Source organism: Anas acuta, chromosome 2, assembly GCF_963932015.1.
Source record: "Anas acuta chromosome 2, bAnaAcu1.1, whole genome shotgun sequence".
NCBI classification, from domain to species: Eukaryota; Metazoa; Chordata; class Aves; order Anseriformes; family Anatidae; genus Anas; species Anas acuta.
The window spans coordinates 61,300,971-61,322,973 of NC_088980.1; the positions used below are offsets into that span (position 1 = coordinate 61,300,971).

The 22,003-nt window shown below is 42.3% G+C and overlaps 1 protein-coding gene across 9 annotated transcripts in view; it reads right to left on the reverse strand.

Annotated features, from left to right (window-relative positions):
* PDE1C (phosphodiesterase 1C) overlaps positions 1-22,003 on the reverse strand; it is a 316,241-nt gene that overhangs the window by 194,308 nt on the left and 99,930 nt on the right. For 2 of the 9 annotated variants that reach the window (XM_068675045.1, XM_068675042.1), the window contains exons 1-2: positions 11,964-12,111; positions 11,543-11,645 (exon numbers count right to left, since the gene is read on the reverse strand). The exons of 4 other annotated variants lie outside the window; for them this stretch is intronic. In XM_068675045.1, coding sequence (XP_068531146.1) covers positions 11,543-11,645; positions 11,964-12,069 — 209 coding nt within the window. In that variant the 5' untranslated portion in view covers positions 12,070-12,111. Of the gene's footprint in view, positions 1-11,542; positions 11,896-11,963; positions 12,112-12,154; positions 12,328-22,003 lie in introns of those variants that run through there. 3 more of the 9 variants (XM_068675046.1, XM_068675043.1, XM_068675048.1) reach the window with 3 other exon arrangements.

Here is a 22,003-nt window from a genome sequence, read left to right on the forward strand (position 1 = left end):
GCCAGGTTAATAAGAAGTGTAAAAGGGGACAGTTCCTTTTGCAGTAATGTAACGCATCATTTTGCTGAGCACATATGGCAGCAATAGTGATATATCCTGTGTGTTCGAAGCACGTAATAGTTTAGCTGGAATTCCATTCCCCCAGTGGGAAAAAGTTGTGAGACCCTGAAAGAAACAAGCACGGACAGATTAAAAACTTTTTTTTACTTACTGCTACTATGTAAAATGAACATATTCAGATTCTCCAGGAGCCAAACAGGCAGCTGTCCAGTTTGTTTCATGCAGGGCAGCTCTGTGATTAGTAACAGCATGCACGATGATGGGGGAGAGTGTGTGTGTATGGGGAAATCATTGTTCATACCCTGGATTAAATATCTAAGACAGGACTCCTCTCTAGACAGGAGACTGGAATTACATCAGGCCAGACCAGCCACGTGTGTGAAGTCACTAAACAAATCTGCATCTTGCCTTAAGCTCTAGTAAATTTATCAGACTGCTGCTTGTTATTGTTTCCCCCTCCAACCCTCCTCCTCCTGAACACAACCCACCCCCTCTGTCTGCTCGTAGACAGCTGGTGTGACGCAGAATTTTAAATCTCATGGTTTTTGTGCCAGGCCCTCTCCTGACTCTGGGTTACAGGCTGAAACACTCAGATTACTGTTTAACAAGCCTAAACGTGGGGCGAAAAAATTGCCACACAAAGATGCAGTGTTCCCTTTCCAAAATAAGGTTCCTCTCCCCATCCCCATTCCCCACCTCCCAGCCACCCCCTCCTTCAGCACGCCGATGGTTTTTAGAAATGATTCAAGGCTTTCTGCAACATGACTTTGTGCGGTGAGGGAGGGACGGCTATTGTCCTGACAGTGCCTCGTTAACAGACCGCTCATTAAATGTCACCCTTAGGAAAAGGCAACATTTAAACTTCTCGTGAACAGCCAATGCTCTTTTTCTGGGCTTCCCGCCACTCTGTGTTTCTCCAGGAACAGTGACATTATGGAGGGGGGTAGGCTGAATAGCTATGCGACTCTGAGAGAGCCTGCAGAAGCCTGCTTAGAGGAGAAGAGATTTCACGGAGAGTCCTTAATGCTAGACCTCTGCCGTTAGTGTCCTCAAAACTGCTGGGTGCACCGTGGCTCAGCACCTTCAGCAGATCGTGGGCTATTCTGTCCACATTATTTCTACATTGCTATGGCTTTATCCTCTGTACAGAGTAAGATTTCCCATCTTTCCTTCCTTCCCCCTCTATGCATGAAAAACATGGTGCGATGACATACAGCTGACTCTACCAAACAAGGCACGACAGCAAAACAAAAGAGTGGAAGGAGGAGAGCAAGAGCCACAACAATGCCTGCCTGCTGCCATGTGCAGCTCAGGAGCGCTGCCCTGTGCTCAGAGGCTGGGAACTCCTCACCATACCGGGGAAACTTCAGCAGAGGGAAATGGGACAGACGGGTGGGCAGACGGGAATGGTCTTTGAGCATGCATGCAGGGAACGGAGGAGGGTGTGCGAAATTTCTATTATTTAAGGCCCTACTCCCTGCTGTTGCCAGCTGTCTTGCAAGCAACTAGATGCCACAGCAACCGTGGGAAGGGGAGGGGGGTGGTCTTCAGGAAGCTCAGACACAAAGATGTTTTTAAATAAGCAAATCCTCCAGTCCTGTCCACATGGCAAGTGGACATGGTTGTGACTGCTATTTTAGTTCCTAAAAGTTTGTCTGCTTTAAGGTTGGAGTCAAGTTTCCTGCCTCCATAAGGTGCAGGTAATTCAAAATGCAATTTGATGTTTCACAGACATTGAGGCTAGGTGGGACCATTATGATAATTTACTCTGAGTTACTCTGCAAATTTGCATAACTCAGGAATTTCATTCTTCTCCATTTGCAAGGGGATGTCTTCACTACAGTCGAGCTAATTAAAAACAGGTCTTATCAGTGAGCGTTTATATGAAAGCTTCTCTCTGCAAAGCACTTTAGAGACACTCTCCATATGAAATGAATGACTTTATCTACACATCCCATCAAACTGCATCCCAATAAGTAGGCTCCCTGAACCTAGAATGCAAGTGCAAAGAGGGGAAAGGAAAGATGTCTGCCCAGACGAAACTAATGAGAACAACTGGAGGGAGAATTTGTAGTGGTGTTACACCAAGAATATGGCCCAAATACCAAAGACAATTTCCCCACCTTGTAGAAAAAAATAAAAATAAAATTAAAAAATAAAATAAAAAAAAAAGCAATATCATCCTGAAGGAGAGCCCCTCATTCACCTGAATGAAGACATATTCAGAACATGACGCAAGAGCAGTGTTTTGGGCAGCATTTATAACCAGCAGTATTTTTGCAACATGTAGGCTTTCCTTCAAGGCCTCCCATTAAAATTTCAGTGAGGCAGAAAATACTGTGCTACAAATTGGGCAACATTTTCAAATGCCCTTAAAGGCAGCCCTTGTCCCTGTGATTTTCAGCAAAACTCAAACTCCTAAATGACTTGCGTACATGTTGTGCTATGAGCTATTTTAAGCTGTGAGTAAATAAATCTAACAAATGTTTACATGTAGGGGCCTGAAGAACACACAGAGCTATCTCCTTTTTCCCACTGCCCTTCCTACCCCCCTTCTTTTTTAAAGCTGTCTAGTTTTCCTCTCCACCCTTTCTGAATCAGTATGGTCTTTTGTATATGATCTCCCAATTCTCCCCCCACAGCCTCAACCCCCACAGCTTCCTCTTCTTTCACTTTTCAAGCAAGTCTGAAAAGAAGAGTTCTCCCATCTGACTGTAGCTGTCCCTGCTGCATCAATATGTGTATAGGAGCATATTTAAATTGTGTATTCAGTCTCTTTGCTTAGCAGAAACCAGTAACTGCTTACAGCTAGTGAATCCCAGAAAACCAGCTGCTCCACAGGAGGCATGGGAGGAAGTGTGATCTGAGCATCATTTACAGCAGCCATCTGAACTGTTCAGCCTTACAAGGGAGTTTATGCTCTACTTCAACTCCTTTGCCCTTGGTTGCTTGCTGTAGTTTGCTCCTCCCTACAATGACTCCCTGCATGCTACAGCTGAAGCTACAGGGCTCTGTACAATCTTAGTTGTTAAAATGACACAGAAATTTTGTTTAATTTGTGCTAATCTTGGTGTTGAAATGAGATTTGTACCAAGCCAGGATTCGTACTACAAATGCATATTGTGTGACTTTCTGTCTTGGCTAGGAGTTTTGTGCATGAATCTATCTATCCCCAGGAGTGTAAGAAATCACTTCTAAAGTGACGACACAGACCTACTAATAGCCATTCAGCGCATCATGTTAATAACAAAATGACTCCACAGCTTGACAGATATGGAAGAAAAGCATGGAATATGTCATACAAGACTATATTCATCTTAATAAATCATCTCCTGTATCTCTCTCTCCAAGAAAGACTATGAAAATCCTCTGCCTTGCATGTCTGTGCTCACATGGACTTTTCCATCCGATGTCACCAACTGCTAAGCATGGAGGTCTTCCGAAAGAAGGTGAGTCAGTCTGATGTGACATAAATTGGGTACATTGGCAGACAGAGAGCCTTTCAAACTTCTTGGCAGCCATGTAGAGCTATGGCTCTCTGAGGGCTCTGCACCACCCTTCTTGGCCAGGAAAATTCAAAAATTCAACCATCCCCAACTGGATGTTACCAATTGTTGAGAGGGATCCTGATTCCACTGAAGTCAACCAGATGAATTTATTATACACAGTTTCACCAGTCTCCTCCTCTCTTCTCTCTTCTCTTTTCTCTTCCTTTTCTTTCTCTTCCTTTTTTTTTTTTTTTTTTTTAATCACGCCTTCAAAGTAATCCGCTTTTTGAATATCCAGGACAACTGCAGACAATTTCTGTCTGAGACTTGGAGCAGTACAGTGTCTGCTAGAGGAAGGTCCATTCCTCAGCTGTAATACAAACTTGAACAAAAAATCAGGCTTAGCACTCTCAGGGAAAATTTTGCACTGTCACGAGGCTAAACAACTTTTCTCAACCCATGAATTTCTTTATTTCTTTGAAAACTGAACTCTTCAAAGAAAACAAAACCAAGTTCTTCAATGATCATTAACTGAATTCCAATTTCACCCCCACAAATGGATGGGTATCAATGAAGTCATTCTTCCTAGTATAAGCAGCACAGTTCATGAGATCAAAAACAGCTTTATTAATCCAAACAGGCTCTTCTAGAAAACCTCCAATCTATCCAAATCCCTAGTGGTTTGAGAGCAAATCACATTTGTAGAGGTATGTTTCACAACTGCTGTAGTGTTTTAATGGGTCAGCCCTAGTATGTGAACCTCAATCTTTCCTCAGCGCCAGACAGTTTCTAGTATTTTGAGGAAACTGAAGTGATTTTTTTTTTTAATAGAACAAGATGAGAATGGAAGAGGAATATCTCACATGAATTGCAGGGGAAAAAAAAAAAAAAAAAAAAAAGAAACAAAAAAAAAGAAACAGAGTACATAAAAATCCTTTCAAGGACTGAGTTGGATTTAATATAGTGTTTGAATCCACCAAAAGCTGGCAGATTAGGAGATGAGCTGGCCTCACAGCCTTTACAACACACAAGCACGCAGAGGATTTTTCAGTGCTATCTTCCATCAGCTTTTATTTCTTTATGCTTGGACTGCTAAGGCATTTTTAAAAGAGAATTCCAGAAAGACTCTTAATTTTCCTTTGATCCAAGGCTTAAATTCATCTTCCCTGAAATAACTTTTTTCATATCCTTGTTTCTTATGCAGGATTGCAAGCTTTATAGCAGTGATATTTGAAAAGCACTGAATTTAATATTACAAAGGGAGGCCCTTTCTTCTACAACAGACTATGGTCTTCTTTATATGACTACTGAAATAAATAATTGCTTTTTAGGCTGCAGGTATGATTCATTTGTACTACCTCCAGAAGAATAAAAGCTTTTTTATGATTATGGTAAAAACTAGAGAGTGTATATTATTTCTTAGTCAACATTTCAGTATTAAACATGAAGTCTTCTCTCTTTTGTTACCTACAGGATTCATTTATTGATCTAAGATTCAAATAAAAGTTTCTGTATGGAACAAAGTAACCAAAGGACTGTGGCAAAATTTATTAGTTTACTGCATTACTACACCTCCAAACACCATACTTTTAATTATCTTCTTCCAAAGTTCCTGTGCTCCTATTCATTAGAATATATTTTCTCCTCTGTCCATTTTTCAGTCATGAGATTAGCAGCTGGCAGCACTTCTCCTGTTCTTTCAAGGGCTCTACTGCAGGCAGTTTGAAATAAGCTATTATGGGTCAGTTTAATGTTCACACCACGGGCAGAACTACATCGTAGATCAACCAGACCCCAACAAACTTTACAACTAGTGAAGTCACTCACAACCATCTCCAGCACATACCCAGCACCCATTTTCTAACCAGTGAGACCTTTTAAGTCCTTCCAGGCAGCATGACAGCCAAACATTGTCTATTCCTGCCTCCACCTCCTGTTCCCAACGTTACTTTCAGCAGCAACTTGTGGTACACAGGAAAAGTCAAATTCAGACTTAAGAGGCCTATAGAGTGGTTTCCTGACATGGTTCTCTGACAAGTAATCCCTGTCTATGCTCATCAAGAAAGCCAAACCAGAAATAGGGTAGCAACGACTACTTTGAAATATGGGTGAAGGTTGCTTAGTTCTGCTTCCAGGGCGAACAGGGCTTCAGTTTAAACCCAGACTCTCAGGAGGTTCAGGAAGACTGAAACCAAGACCAAAGACAGCAGGAGTGCCTCTTTCACCTCCGGAAAGGAATTAGCATATGCATATTTTCCACTTGAAAACTGACTAATTCACACATTTCCTAACAAAGTGGTGCTTTCTGAGGGGCTTTTTAAACCTCTACTATCTGCTGCCAGCTAAAATATTTGGGGACAAAGCCCACTGTGTAGAGAGTGCCTCTGGAACTGAAGGGAGCTCTCTGTTTTCCTGTTTACGATGGCTACATAAATGAAAATGAAGCAGATCGGGCTACTGTCACTGGGAGAACCAGCTGTTCTGTATGTGACATTTTTCAAATAAGAAAACCTAAAAATACTGCAGAGCACATACAGATAAGACAGGGAAACAGATAACTGAGCAGCGGCACTGTAACACTTGCCAAATTGTCTTCAGTCATCAAGGCTCCATGTTTTCCTATTGAAATCAGTTGCTGCCTCACCATTTACTTCAAGAACAAATCTGAATCTGAATCTTCCATAAACATTTGCATTTGGACTTCTTCACTGTCAATAGGATGCATGGTGCTTTGCAGAGGAAGTTGAGGAAATGCCCTAAGTGCTGAAATATCATCCTGGATCTTCAGCAAAACCATGAAGTTTTCCAAGACGCTGATTTACATGTGTTTCTATTTTCCTTCCCCATCAGATTTCTTCGACCAATTCTACATTGACAGGTTTGAGCAGGAAGCCTGAAAAATGAGGTCAAAATCAAGCATCCCATTTGAGTCACTGTTCAGAGATTGCTGCTGTTTGTAATTTCATCTTTGGCAGCATGAGGAAGTACTACATTGAGAATGAAGAGATTAATCACGAATTTAGCAACTTAACATTATAATCCCAGCTGTGGGAAAGAAGGTTAAAATCCACTTTGTCTCCTCTCCCTCTACAATGCTTAAAGCATTTCAGGGACACCAGCAGATGCTGTTAATACTGTAAGAGCTAGAAATCAAACTTTTATTTTTCTGCATAAAAGCAACCAAAAATCAAGCTGAAAATATCTCCAGGATGGGTCTTCAGCTACCCTAAACTAGCGTAGGTCTATTGAAACTAGCGGAGTTCTTTGGATATGTGCCTCTGCATTCTTAAATGCCATCAGACATGACACCTAATCCTAGTGTTGAAAAGGCCTTTGGCATTTTCTTTGTGTTTGAGAAGTTGGGAGGTAACTGATTCCACTTCATGGGGCTTTAAGAGTCCTAACTAGGATATGGGAGTTAAGTCCCACAGCTAGAAGTCCACATGCTAAAACAAGAACACCCCAACACAGCCACTGCTGCTCATAGCTCCCTGAAGAAACTCTCAGTTCAAAAAGCAATCATGAAGTCATATTTCAAATCAGGTCTCCAATCTCTGCCACCAACAGCACTCTCCAATGGGCCCAGTCTAAACTTAACTGATGTTTTATAGGGCAGAAGGTCCCATGCTTAACAAACTGCACTATAAACAACAATAGCACAGGGCAGACTTATGCGTAACTCCTCTGCTTACAGCGTCCAAGCCCAGAGCTGAGTAAAGCAAGTCCGAATAATAGACAGCCTTCTGGAGAGGATACATGGGGCAAATATGATGGTACATGGTCCTAGCTTAAGAGCAAGAAGCTCAAGTCCCTTTTTCTGGCAGAAGCAGCTACCGAGAGCCATAAACAAACAATCAGCACGTCCTTAAACACTTTTTCTTGTAGGCTGAGCTCATCAGCCTTCATGAGAGAATGCTGCTGGGGAATAACAGGAAACTGTTCAAAGGCAAGCCCCGTGTGATGGCACAAATGGACATCCCTGCAGCCAAGCAGCAGCCAAGGAACAGAGGAGATCCGCTCATGCATGTAATACATGTTCAGCAGGAGTGCACATATACCCCTCATGCAGCCAAGATGGAAGCCTCTGGGCAAGGCATATTTGGTGTTTTCTCTAGCAGTTAGAGCAGGGAAGTGTTCACATTGATGCAGGACAAGTACACGCAGGAGTCAAAAGTCCCCAGGGTTTGGCCTGTTACAGCCACAGGGAGTTTGGGGGCAGCCCACCTTCCAGGTCTTAATATCCTCTCACCACCTGAGCATTAGAGCACATACAGCATCTTCTCCCAAAACTTTTCTGTCCATTCCCCTATATTTTGCAATCTGCTTTCTTAAGACTTGATCCCCGGGCTGGTGTGGTGATGGGACTGGGGAGCTCGAAAGTGTTGCTACAGGAGAGTGGCTAAAGACAGAGAAGAGCATCCTCACATAACAGTTTGTCAGCATGTATTGCTATATCCTTTCACATGTGGCTCTGTGATTCCTCTGTTCTAGCTACCACAACCCGAGATACCCCTAAAGGGAAGTGAAGCTGCTCCAGCCTGATTCATTTATGGCACTGATGATGAAACTTAGAAGCAGGTCTATTTCTGGGAGGTCCTTGCTGCAGGGAAACCTGGTGCATTCATTTCCAGGGAAGAAAGGACCCTGATGGCTGCATGTCCAGTATGGGCAGCTGTTTTGCTGGAGTGAGCTCCAACAAGGAGAACTCTGGAGTAAACCTCTCACTGATATTCTGGCATGAGATAAAGAAAGGACAAGGCTGCCAGAACACAATTTGCAAGATTTTCCCCAGGGAGTCTCATGTACCTCTAATGGTACCTTTGCCCAGGAAACAGCTTATTCAGAAACCTTTCCTTTATTAATAATAAAACACTAAAACATTATTTCTGAGCTGTGATTAAATCTAAATTAATATCTAATAGGGCGTGTATAAAAGACAATATTTATTTCATAGATCCCTGGTTCAAGACACGCAAGGGTTTTTCCACAGATGAGTTACCACCCAATGAAGCAATTTATCATGCTCCCTTAAACCTGAAGGTTTAATTAACCCACTACAGGTCCAGTGACTTGACTTTCCTACAAATTGCTGCTCAGAATCATTAAGTCATGAGTACATATATGCCAAGTAAAAACAGTTTGGAAATGTTACGGCATTAGTATTTTACCTCATTCTTAAACAGTAAAAGGAATTCGTATACGGCCCAAGGACCACTGCCTCATACCACTCTCCTTATAAAGCAACCAGGCTGTCCTGACCAAGAATCTGTGTGTTGGAGAGATGCATAATGAAACAAGAAGAAAATCTTTCCAATCTACTCCAGAGGCAAAATCAGTATCTTGTCTGGCCCTTACATCAATGTATGACTCACGTTGCAACAGACACCTGGCTTAGCCTCTCAAAAACCTGCCTTTGGCACACCATCCAAAAACCCTCTCTGTTCTTTGAAAACGTGTACTCATGCCCAAACCTCCAAAGGCCAACCAACCTGCAGGACAGAACTGTACCAGGCACATGGCAAAACAACAATCGCCAGACTTGTTTAACCAGAAAACACACAAAATTATGGGAGTCTGAAAAGAGCCTCAGCTTAACCACCCTTTTGCAGCCTTTGGGCTTGCACTGCCTTTCAACTAAGCAGGCTGAAACGGGGTGCAAATCAAGAGAGCTCCCTCCCAAGCCCTTGGAAAAGAAGTGATGAAACAGGAGAGTGGTTTGTCCTCTGAGTCACTGTGAGCAAACACACCAGCTGGCACTGGCGGGTGGGAAGACAGGGAGGAAGGCACCAGCCTTGCCACAGGTGAAGTCCTACCAAGGAGATGTCAAACCCAACGCTGAGCACCTGGAACTGTTTACATCCTCACCGCCCATTTCACTGAAGGAGTGGAGTCAGGATCAAATCACCTTTTGTGTACCTGCCTGCTGCAGACATCAGGTCCCCAGGCAGTTTCAGCCAGCAGCGTGATGCCTCTGACTACTTGTTTGACACTGCTCTGGCAGCACCACTGTGCCTGGAGACTAATTCCTACATGATATATCTGTCAGAGTACCAGAGGCAGGGGAGAGATGTCTTCTTAAGTGGTATTTGATCTCTCCAGAAGGAAGTGCCTTATTTAAGAGGTACTTAAGATGGCTGTGCACATCTACTCATTCTTCTTACACAAATAGATGTGCATAAAAAGGATAAGAAAAGTCATGAAATATGATGCCAAACCTCAGCCTGCTATCAGTCTGTGTGTGTATGCATGCACCAAAACCCTATGTATAATGACTGGAGATGGAAAATATTCTACAGTCTTTAATTAGAGCAGAACACATTTTAGTTTGCATCTTGTGAGCATGAATTCTGCAGAAAATATATCTACTCTTTAAGCAAAGAAATCTTGAAACTCCAAGAGAAAAAGTACGTTTGTTACACACACGCAGTGCCAACACAGAGGGCTATACTGAGAAACAGCCTGAGGTTTAGTTATTGCATATCTCAAATAAGTCTTACAGTTTTGCCAAATCTACAAAAGGTAGAACAGCCTGGAGTTTGATGTATAATATGCAGCCACTGAACAGCAGGACAGACCCTGAACTACAATGTTGCTGAAGAATTATCTACAACTTCAGGTGTGATCTAAATCAGCACACTGATAAACTCTGTATTAGACAGAAATTCAGGGACTCCTAATACTACAGCATGGCACAGACTTGAAAATAAGAGGGTTTGTTTTGTGTAGCTGTTCTATTTGGAAGGCTTACAAGACAGCTGTCATCTACTTTGATTAAGTTCCTTCACAAAACAGGCTTCCTGGAGTGACGCCTTGAAAGAAATACATATTCATGTTTGGAGTCTGCTTGGAGTCCTACAGAAGTTTTGGATATGCTTTACAAAATACATGTATGCCGCTGCTGCTCACACAAACTAACACCCAGAGCAACTCAAGTTTAACTGGGACCCCCTTGTTTTCTGTTTTCAGCCTGTTCTTCCTATGTTTTCTCGGTTTTGCTGTTTCCTAGCCTCCTTGTTACCTCTCTCTCCTCCCCCACCCCCCAACCCTGCGGGCTGAAATGTTAATAACTCTAACATGTGAGGCTAAAGAAAAAAAAAACAAAGCAAAACAAAACAGAACAAACAAACACAATTCTGAACACAGGGAGGGATGCAGCTTAATATGGTAATGTTCCTCTTCAGTTTGGCCAAAAACTGATGGGCAAATAAACGCTCTTCATCCAACAGTGGCTGTTATTGCTGGTAGACAGCATTTTGCATACCGAGACTCTGAAAAAAGATGCCAGACATTAACTCTAAATAAGCTATACATGATCTACAGTCTATAAACTTCTGTGTTTCTGCAGTCCCAAATTCTTCTTTAAGCTCAGGTACTTTTTTTTTCTACTCAGGAGTCAGTTTCCCATTGTTTCATGGCAAGTCAGGCTTAAAACAAATGTATAAAGTAATAAGTACAATCTGATCTGTGGAACATGAATCTGCAGCTATCACAAGCGCTGTTAGAAATGCTTTCCAATTGTGCATTCTCTGCCTATTTTGTCCTTATTAACCATATCAGTGCCAGAAATGGTGTACATGTGCAGAATAGAAGTCTCTTCTGTACGTTGCACCTAACAGTGGGATTATCAAAAACAGAGGACCCAATTAGGTACCCTTCAGGCTATAACAAAACTTTTCTAGTGCAGCCACTAAAGTGATTAGCACCTCAGTAACTGCTGATAACTTACAATGCCTCATTAATGACATTTCTACATTCTTGCTGGATAATGTTTGTTCAATGTAACAAGCAGTTTAATTTAAGGAAGAAAGTGGATCTTTTGCTAAGATTAAGTTGCTGTATTTATGGAGAACAGGTGTGGAAACTCCTGAGTGATTCTGAAGGCACCAGCAAGAAAGGAAAAGGAAAGTGCTACAATAATTTTGACAATGGGAGGAAACGGGAGAAGAATATGAAAAAAAAAAAAAAAAAGAAAGAAAAAAAAAAGTACTACTTACAAGCCTCGGAGACGAAGCCAGATTTTCTCTATTTGCTCTGGCTGCAGGTATTTTAGAGAGTTGCTCTCAAATTCTTCGATTTCCTTAGTGGGTGACTCCATAGCTGCAGGTTACCGCTTTGGTTAAAGCTCGGCAAGGACGGACGCTGCCCCCCACATGCACACTCTACCTTTAACAACACTGCCCAGGAGCGGCCAACATTTTTGGCAGCCCCTTCTCCCCCCTCCCCAGGCACAGGGCCGCGTGAGCAGCCCACGAGCACTCAGGTGTACACGGGGGGCAGCCACACCAGCACCCCACCATCCTCTGGCGGACTGAGAGGATTAGAGGCTCAGCTCTGGATTGCAAAACCCACACAGATTTTTTTTTTTCCCAATTAAAAAAAAAAAAAAAAAAAAGCCAAGAATCCAACCAGTAATACCAGCTGAAGGATCTTTAGCAAGGGAGGAGGGGAGGAAAATCCCTCGCTGACAACTGAGCCGTCTGCACGGGCAGCTGGGGAGCCTGTACCGCTGCGCCAGTGGCATCCCACGGTCCCTCCAGGCTGCTCCCCGCCAGGTCAGCCATTGCTCCCCCCTCAAGCCCCGGCATGGTTTTTTCCCCTCCACTTACCAGCAGCGCTGCTGACAGGCTCAAAACCTGACAACTGAGGGAAAAGTCGTCTGTCAGCATAGCCCAAGCACGGCTTCTCACTCTGCCTCCCTCTCCCTTGTGCACACACACACACACACACACACACGCAGACGCGGGCGCACACGAGGGAACGGGCTATTGGAGAAAGGCTGGCTCTGATTAAAAGCCCAACCAAACCCAAAGCAAAAAAAAATAAATAAATAAAAATGGAAGGGTAAATTACAGAAAGCGAGTGACTCGCTCCTGGCAAAGAGCCATCTGCTTCACTGCAGGCAACCTCCTCTTGTTTGCAACTTGGACGAAATTCACTTTGAAATAAATAAATTGGTAAAGCAGCATTGTCCAAAGCCCCAAAAAACAGGATGGGGAAAGTCCGCACGCTGAAGGGAAATCAAGGCCAACACATTAGTAACGGCTGTACCAGTGCCTTTCAACAACAACCACAAACAATACATTAAAAGACAATACATAATTCATAAAGCAGGAGGCTTGCAGCAGGTTCTATGGCTCAGACTCCAGAGGTCTGCTCGGGGTAGACTACTGTCCCAGTTCTGCAAGAGGATACCCGCCTCCAGTGTCCCCATACAGATCCCAGGCAGAGCAGGGAGCAAGATACAGGGTATTTCTCTTTACACTGGTAGGATTCCTCCTCTGGACAGGATTAAGATGGGAGGACAGAGATGTCCTTCACTGCCCTGACCCCATCAATCACCCCCCAAACTCTGCTGAGATCCCCTGCGTGCCGCTCTTCAGTTAAGGTTATTGATTTGGTGTTTTCAGCCAAAGACACTAGAGCAGAGGGGAAATAACTGTCGAAACATTATACTAGCATTACTATATATTTTGTCACGCAGTGTAGAAGTTGCCTCTTGAGAAGCAGAACCCACAACAGAGGAGTTTGCAATGCAAGGGAAGACATGATCCCGTGAAAATATGTTGGCTGGCTATGACTTCCAATGCCAGTTGTACAAGTCCACACGCTGACACTCGAGCAGCTTGTGAAAATGTGAAGGATGCGTTAATTAGCCTAGTCAAACAAGCCCCTGTTCAAAGGGCTTTAATCAGTTCTTAGCAATGTAACTTGACTACCTCAAAATCCAGATGGGCAAACTAACAATAGACTATGCCTGCCTGTACAGAGATTCTCCTAACACGGGAGTACACACAGACACACACACATATATACACACACACAAAAAGTCTGAGGGCTTTCAGCTTTGAAATCTGTTGTGTGCAAGAGGGTATATAACTGGGCTCAGGTTGCTGTTGTTGTGCAACAATTTACTGATTCACTCTCTTGTTTCTGCATATTCCAGAGTGATTTTCCTATACAGGAAAACTAAAATCCTAGCATCCATTAATGAAAAAGGCGGTTGTCAGCAGGAAAAAAAGAAATTAAGTTTTTAGGTAAAACTACACCTTTTTAAGCCTTTCTTCCAAAGTACAAAAAATGTCGGTTTTCATTTTAATTCTGGTGAGATTAGACACTTTGCATACACAGAATAAGATTAGACATTACATACACATAGCTCTGTAAAAAGTTCTATTATACTGAAAGAAAACAGCCTATACTGAATTAAAGTTTACATTCTTAGAGTTTTACCAACTTTGTGGCACTTCTGATCTTTTCAATAAGCTGACCCAGTCTTACTGTGTCATCAGTAAGACCCAGAAGCTCTGCCACGTTTCATAGGTGACAGGTTATCATTTCCCTACTCCTGATCAGTGCCTCCATCTGAGAAACAGCACAGCATTACCATCTACCTGTGGGAAAGACAGTTGAGTGCTTGATGGAAAGAACACTGTAAGAGCAATATGTTGTCATCCTTCACTACTTCTACATCATCTTGCCAAAGAGTACACAAAATACATTTGATATTAGACCTACCTTGGGGCTGGTTCTCCATGTATAAGCCATCACATTTAAGAAAACCCTTTGTGGCTTTTAGTGCTCCAATCAACACATAGATTCTGAAATTTCTATATTGGTGTAGAAGGCACATGTTTTAGCTTCTAAGCATTTCCGATATTTTAACATAAACCCCACATGAAAACCAGAGGCAGATATTCAACCCCATGGATGTGTGTGGGGCCTATCACAATTACATAAAATGGCTGGATGAAAAGTCCCCTTTTTTACTTCATCCTTTCCTGTATGCATGTTTAAATTCTACTGCTGGATGCACAGATTGTATTTTCTCCATCCCACTTTAGACAGGAACATTTTCCATGACGTTTCATTTGTTGCCAGGAATCATCATTGTATTGCCAACATGCCACAATCCATACACCTTTCAAATAACCTTTTCCCTTTAAACTGTAAACGTATGAGCGCCAGTTTATGAGTAAAATGTGTCAACAACAATCTGATGGTGGTATAACCTGTGTCCATAGCTTACCCACGTTATAATTTAGCCCATGACTCATGCTTTTCCTCAGCAATAATCAGCCAGGCAGGATTAGCAGAACACAGGTACTTTTCACCTTCATCTTGTTACTATTTACTATGCAAACCACACCTTCAAAACACCAGGTTGTGCCAAAAAGATTAGCTACATGATGACAGAAGAGAAAAAGTTGTGAAGGAAAGCCAAAACTTTCATTTTCAGTTGATAGCTAAAAGCAAATGGAAAGGGATGAGGCTAGGAGTTAAAGAAAAGTCACTGCAGAAACACTAGAAAAATTATGAACCAATGCCATAGTTATGAAGGCAGACATACACAGAAGAGATATTGGATAAAGATAGCAAGGTGCAGAGAAGAAAAAACAGAGAAAGATGAGATTCTGTGCTAGGTCACAATTCCTCCACAGATTGGAAGGCCTAAGCAAATATTGATAAGATACTGTTAAAAAGGTGAAACAGGAGAACACAGGTATTTTCCCAGCCTTGAATGCTGCATGGTATTTTGTATCATTGTATTTTGACCTCCAAGAGTCTTTGAGATGATCATAAGCCACTGAATACAGACTGTGTATTCTGATAGCTAACTGTAAATATAAATAAAAGTGGGAAATTGAGACAGGGGACAAATCAGGAGAATGTAGACAAACACATCATTGCACTCAACTGCTGAAGAAACTAAGGGCTGGACTGATACGATGTCACAGCAGTGATATTTATAGGAATTATGGGCAGAGATAGGCCTTCAGTGTTTGCAGGAAACAGAGTGATATGCAAAACATAAACTGGGAGAGGAAAGAGCACTGGCAAGAGAGACTCCAATGTCATAGCTCATAGAAGCAAGTGGAAAGACTAAAGGCAGCCACAAAGGAATCAGGAATGTGTCTGAGGATGCTACTCCTGCCAAAGGCAAACGCTTTTACAGTTGTGACAGTTAACTGTAGGAAGTTGAGACAAAGACACAAGTTTATCTGCTCAATGCAGGCAGAGATGGCACTGAAGAGAGTGCTGCTGAAGACACAGGGTGGCTTCCTGCACCACTTGAGTTAGTGCTGAGGTCCCTGATGGGATCCCACACAACAGCACCACTTTGGTAACAAAATAAAACAAGCTGTTAGCAAGAATCTCTCCCTTTCAATTTCCATTACCCCTCCATTTGGATTTGCTTTGTACAGAAGACAACTAGGGGAAAAAAAGTCATTTGGGACTTCCTAAAAATAAAGTTTCCCTCTGTTCTTCAACAAAATTTTACAGTACAGTAGCTCTTTTATTTTCTCCCATGGTAACAGTGATTGATTAGAGACAGCAAGGAATTCCCAGCATCTGGAGCAGCAAAAGGATACTACCTGCTGTCTGTGTCCACAGGAGCTTAGCACCAGATGTTGTCCAGCTAGCCGTGCCCTTCAGAAGGTCCCGTAATCCTCAAGACAACATGTGGCCACACACAAAACTATGTCTTAGCAACAGTCTCTGAAGTTATAAGGAATAAGAGCACAAAATTCTCCAGACAGTCCTTTTTCCTCTCGAGCACTATGAGGAGCAACCCAATATATTTGCTCCAGGAACCTCTTTTGAAGGATACACAACGAACCACAACTGTGGCTGCCGCTCACTTTGCAAGCACTCACAGCAGTTTTCCCACAGGAGCAAAGATGCCGACATTAGCCTGGGGCATGCTGTCTGCTTAAACTCCTCCAGCAGCGTCTCTGGAATATAATATTATTCTTCATTTCCTGTACTACTTCCCGTTATGCTGATGCCCACCGCTGAACAGCTATTGTGTTACACATGTCTCTGCCTTTCAGTGGCAAGCACAGCAGTCACAAAACACAATGTCTTTCTTTCCACCCATTTGATTTTAAGGTACTGAGGGAGAGAGTAACACAGGTCAAAATATAAATGCAGGGTATTGATATCACAATGTTTGAGCTCAAGTTTGGGATTTTCTTGTTTGCTTACAAAAGCTGCTGCCAGTCAGGCTGATTTTGTGATATCATGAGAGCAAACATCAAGACAATGGCTGTAATGGCTGTAGCTGTAAAATATTTTGAACTGGTCCTGCAGATATCTACCATGAATACGTATCATCTCACTTGCCTTGTCCTTAAATGGATAGCTAGTGAGCAAGAGTAGCTTCCAAAAGGATGAAGTTTCTAGGCTGAGAAAACAGAACTGCTTCAGCTCTCACTCCAGTCACTGCCCACAGGCAACAAGTCCCAGGCACACGATGTGTTCAGCACACAAGGCACAAACTGCTCCATCTGGGTTACTCCCTTTGAAGTGCTTGCCCATCATGACTGCCATTTGACAGATGCAACAGTAAGCCACTTCCTGACGGATGAACCACATCTCTAAAGCACAGGAGAGGTCAGGTCAGAGCAAAACCCCATGTCCTTGCCAAAGACATCTATTGCACAGTCTCTGGGGAGAGAAGGTCATGCTGGGAACACACAAAGGGCTGCGTATACAGCACTGCATGTCCCTACAGCTGGAACAGCTCTGCATAAGCTTTAACCCACTCTGCTGCACCCATGTACTTCCCCAAGCTGTCTCTCAAGTGATGCAAGAGAGATTCAGGACACCGCTGCTGCCTTCAGACAAGATCTAGCCCTGGACTTCTCCCTGCTTCTCTATGACCTGGGATGGGGTCCAGGGGAAGAGGACTCCTCCTTGACCTGAGAGGCAACTGCCTTCCCTCCTCCACTAGCCCATGGGAGAGGACCTGGGACAGCCACCACAGACAGCTTTTGCATGCTCCCATCCTATGGCACCAGGTCAGCTCTCTCAGTGACAGCAAAGGATGAGGAGCAATGCGGAGGCCTTAGGCAGGACAAACAAGCCCTACACCCATTTTCTTCATCACAGCACATAGATTTAGGCAAATGGGGACTTCACCTTCTTTGCTTCTTCTTCCTCAGTCCAGGACTGCACTTGCATTCATGCTAAGACTTCTGACTGAGCGCTGTGCAGGAAGGATCTTAATTACAGGTATTTTTCCCTCCTGATTAAATGCACTATTATGTAGAAATACCGATACAGGATGATACTGCTGACATGCAGCAGAGAGGTGTTAAAAAGGCAGCTGAGGGGAGTAGTGCCCACATTATGCCTCTGCAAAGGAAGACATCACTACAAAACAGGCAAAATTCCTTGGGCATGCAGGAACGGGACTGCCTTTCTCAGAAAGGTGTAACAGATACTTCAAACATGAAACCATGAGTCCAAAGCAGAAATTTCAGAGCCTCCTTTGACACACCACCTTGCTGTAATCCGGGCTTTGCCCTTGCATTAAACTCCCCAACAACACCTTTCCTTAAAGGCACATACAGTTCCTTTCTTTTTTAAATAAAGAATAGAAAAAGAGTGTGAAAGTTCATTATCCTCTTCACAGACTTCACCAGAGCTAAATGTGCAGAGCTAAAACATTTAGAAGGCCACTGAAATTTATGCAAAAATGCTCCCAAGACAGCAGCCTGTATGATGGAAACAGCACTTCAGTGGGTATGAGCAAACCAGGAGAGTAATTTCAGACAGCAAAGATGTCTGAAGTCTTTGCTGGACTCCAGCAAAAACAGCATAAACTACCGTGTGCCAAAGGGGTAGCATGGGGCACTGTACGTGTGCTGAAACATTGCCTGTTTCTATTCCTACATATTGCCTATGCGAATACGTTTCCTCCCATCAATTAATCTGATTCGACAGAATGCAAGCTTCAAGCATTATAACGAGATCTATAATTAGTACTACTACAATGTATTCATATGTCTGTCCACACAGAAATAATCCAGAATATATCTTATTCTCTTACCCCTAATGCCTCCAACCAAAATTACAGCAAAGTATTTGTTTTGTTTTCAATATTGCATATCTTACTCTGGATTCTGAACTTCAGTTATGGCAAATGCTGTGATGAGTCTGCCAGTGCCATATTCCAAAATATTATGCTAATACTATATCCAAACAGTTTGTAAAACATTGACATTTCTGCTAATGCTGCTAATGCCAAAATGAGCCTGCTAGGTTTTGTTCAGTCTTTATCCCAACAATAAAAAAGTTTCTTGATTACTTTCAGTTAAGAACAATTTTTTTAGTTTGTTTGAGAGCTTAGGAGGGAGAGGGGATCCATTGTATTACTGAATTGCATTTATCTTATTTATTCTTCATATTTCAGTATAAAAAAGACCTTACAAATGCTTAGATGTTGATGTTGCTTGGATGTTGATGTTTTTATTTATCTTTGAAAAAAAAAGAAAAAAAAAAGAATTCCAGTGCTGTCCCAAACAAACCATAACTTCAGAAGGTTGAACTCTGAGAAAAGTAACCACTGCGCTAAGTATATGAAGAGTTAATAATAGAAACATATAAATAAATCACAAGACTCAGAAAGCAAATAAATGAGACAATTCATCTAATAGCATAATTAGCTTTGTCATACTACATTATGAAATAGATGGTAGTGAACAATTACTGGTAACTGATTCATCTTTTGTGTGCTGGAGAAGCATTAATATTCACCTACATTTTTGTATTTTGTTAGCAGCAAACTGTCAGCACAGCATACGTGCCTCTGTTGCATTTATTCAAGGACATTATAGGGTCCTGAGTCTAACAAATCTACTCTGAAGAGTCAGAATTTAACTGTGTATTATACCAGTGTGAACGAGCAACATCCATGTTACACTGATATAAATGAGGTACATTCGTTTTGTTCCAATTTCACATCTGTTTTTATTGAATCACAGAATTTCTAGGTTGGAAGAGACCTCAAGATCATCGAGTCCAACCTCTAACCTAACACTAACAGTTCCCACTAAACCATATCCCTAAGCTCTACATCTAAACGTCTTTTAAAGACTTCCAGGGATGGTGACTTCACCACCTCCCTGGGCAGCCTGTTCCAGTGTCTAACAACCCTCTCAGTAAAGAAGTTCTTCCTAACATCTAACCTAAAACTCTCCTGGCGCAACTTAAGCCCATTCCCCCTCGTCCTGTCACCAGGCACGTGGGAGAACAGACCAACCCCCACCTCACTACAGCCTCCTTTAAGGAATCTGTAGAGAGCAATAAGGTTGCCCCTGAGCCTCCTCTTCTCCAGGCTGAACAAGCCCAGCTCCTTCAGCCGCTCCTCGTAGGACTTGTTCTCCAGGCCCCTCACCAGCTTCGTCGCCCTTCTCTGGACCCTCTCAAGCACCTCGATGTCCTTCTTGTAGCGAGGGGCCCAAATTTTAAACTAGACCAAGTAGTACCCAAACTATAGTTTGGAAATGAAATTTGGTCTCTAATTTTCCTGTTTAAGACTAGATTTTAGGGCTTGATGGAAACAAATTCATGTGATAGCGGTGCAGCCAGGAACACCAGCATAGGTGAGGGTTGGAAGACAAGGCTGCAAGTGTCAAAGCTAGCCCAGCAATAGCCGTCTAAGGGACTGCTAACTGCCTTGAATTACAAGCAATCACCCAGCTCCCTCAGGGCAGGGGAATTATGATTTCTGCTACATCCAGTAATTACAGATAGTGCTAGCTTCTCTATCCGGAAGGAACGCAGATGCAGCTGACTGAGGGAATGCTGCACTTTCCAAAAGTTTCAGAAACAGTGAACTAACTGAATATACTAAGACTGCTGCTGTATTTTCTGCATCCTAATAACATGTTCAGTCTTGAACTGCCACCAAGACTAGGTACACTATAGAGAATTTCAACCAGGATATTTAGGGGAGGGCAAATTAAAGCATTTCAAGTAAGATTATATATATAAAGATTGCAAAAGTAACAGTAAAATCATCAGCACAAAAAAAATGCAGTTGCTGTTCATTTAAATTTGTCTTTAATCAAGTGAATTGAGCTGGCAGACAGATTTGATTAAAAGCTCTGGTGACTGGCAAGAATTTTTCTGTCACATACAATCAACTAATATTTCCACTAAAACAACTGCAAACCTCTTTTGTGATCTGTCCTTTTTGATCCAAGGTTGCTCAGATTCTGTGAAGACAGATTTTCAGAAACTTGCAGAAACCTTCTTTAACTTGAGAAGCTTACCAAAACAAGAAAATTTCCATGCTGATGACACTTTAAGTTGTGACTTAAACCACATCATTGCATGAGCTCCATAAAAATCCATATTGCACTCAGAACACTGCATCTTTCACAAAAGCACTGTCACTCCTTAAGGGTATTTTTAAAAGTCTGTTTTTCTTTAATGACCTCCATGCCACCAGAAGGTCTTAAAACCTGCATTGCTACACCTGACATGTTAGGAAGGATGCATGAGAGAGAGATGGCTGAGGGAAACAGCAGCTTTGTAAAATGCTTTGCAAAACATAATGAGAAGAGCTTGAAAACTCCGTTATGGAAAGTCTTGGCAAAAGCAGGTGAGATGTGACTAGTAGTCCAAGCAATTAATTACTTAAAAGAAATACCTGATTAGGGGATTAAGCCAGGGCTGGCTTTCTAGTCTTTTCCTTTTTCAGCACCAAACATTCAATGAAGTCAAAGTAGACCATTTTTGGTCTGAAGTCTCTAAACAACTTTCTTTCAGTTTCCTGCTCCACATTATCCTTCACAGATCTTCAGATGCAAAGAGACTGAGTAAATATTGAAGTTTATTCAAAATAAGAACAACTTAGTCTCAAAGGTTTTGCGTTTGTGCTTGTTTGGGTTTTTAACCACTGCTTATATGTTTGAGAGGTAGAAAGGGAAGGATTTTTGCTTGTCCCTGTCTCATACACACAGTATATTTTATTACATAAGCCAATGCTGCCCCCTGTGCTATTCAATATATACAAATTACAAAGAGTGAAGATAGAAATTATTGTCTACCATATACTATCCTTTTTGGAGTTAGGAAAGGAATCTACGATTGTCATAGAATATCTGTGTATATACCATCAAATTGTAAAGGTTTAAAAGAGTGTGGAAGTCATTTATAAGCCAGACCTCCCCTTTTGCCCTTTTTTTGGTTTCTGGATTAAAATACACCAAGTTGCTGTAAAAAGGTAAGATTCACAGTTGCTTTTTGATGACAGGAAGCCCAAGTGCTATTCCTTCCCTTTTCCTCATCTGCTGTTTCTGTGGGGAGGTAGATAGCCAACTCTGATTGCTCCACTGGCTTTTGCCAGCAGAGGGGAATAGCCAAGTCAGAATTATTCAACTCAGCAACTCTGGCAGACTGCAGCCCAAGTGACAAATGTTAGCTTTGGAACCTTATGTAGATCCCTTTCCACCCAGAGGCCCCCAAATTCAAATAATATTTGCCTTATCTTTCCATATATAACATACTTTGGATATGGGCGCAAGCCAAAAGTGATTGGTGAGAGTGGGTAAGTTCACCCAGCCACGGGGAAGTAAAATTCAAATCCATACTGCTTTGAGTCCAAGGAACCTGGAAAATCATCAGAGAAATATCTGCCTGGTAGCACGGTTCTACCATCT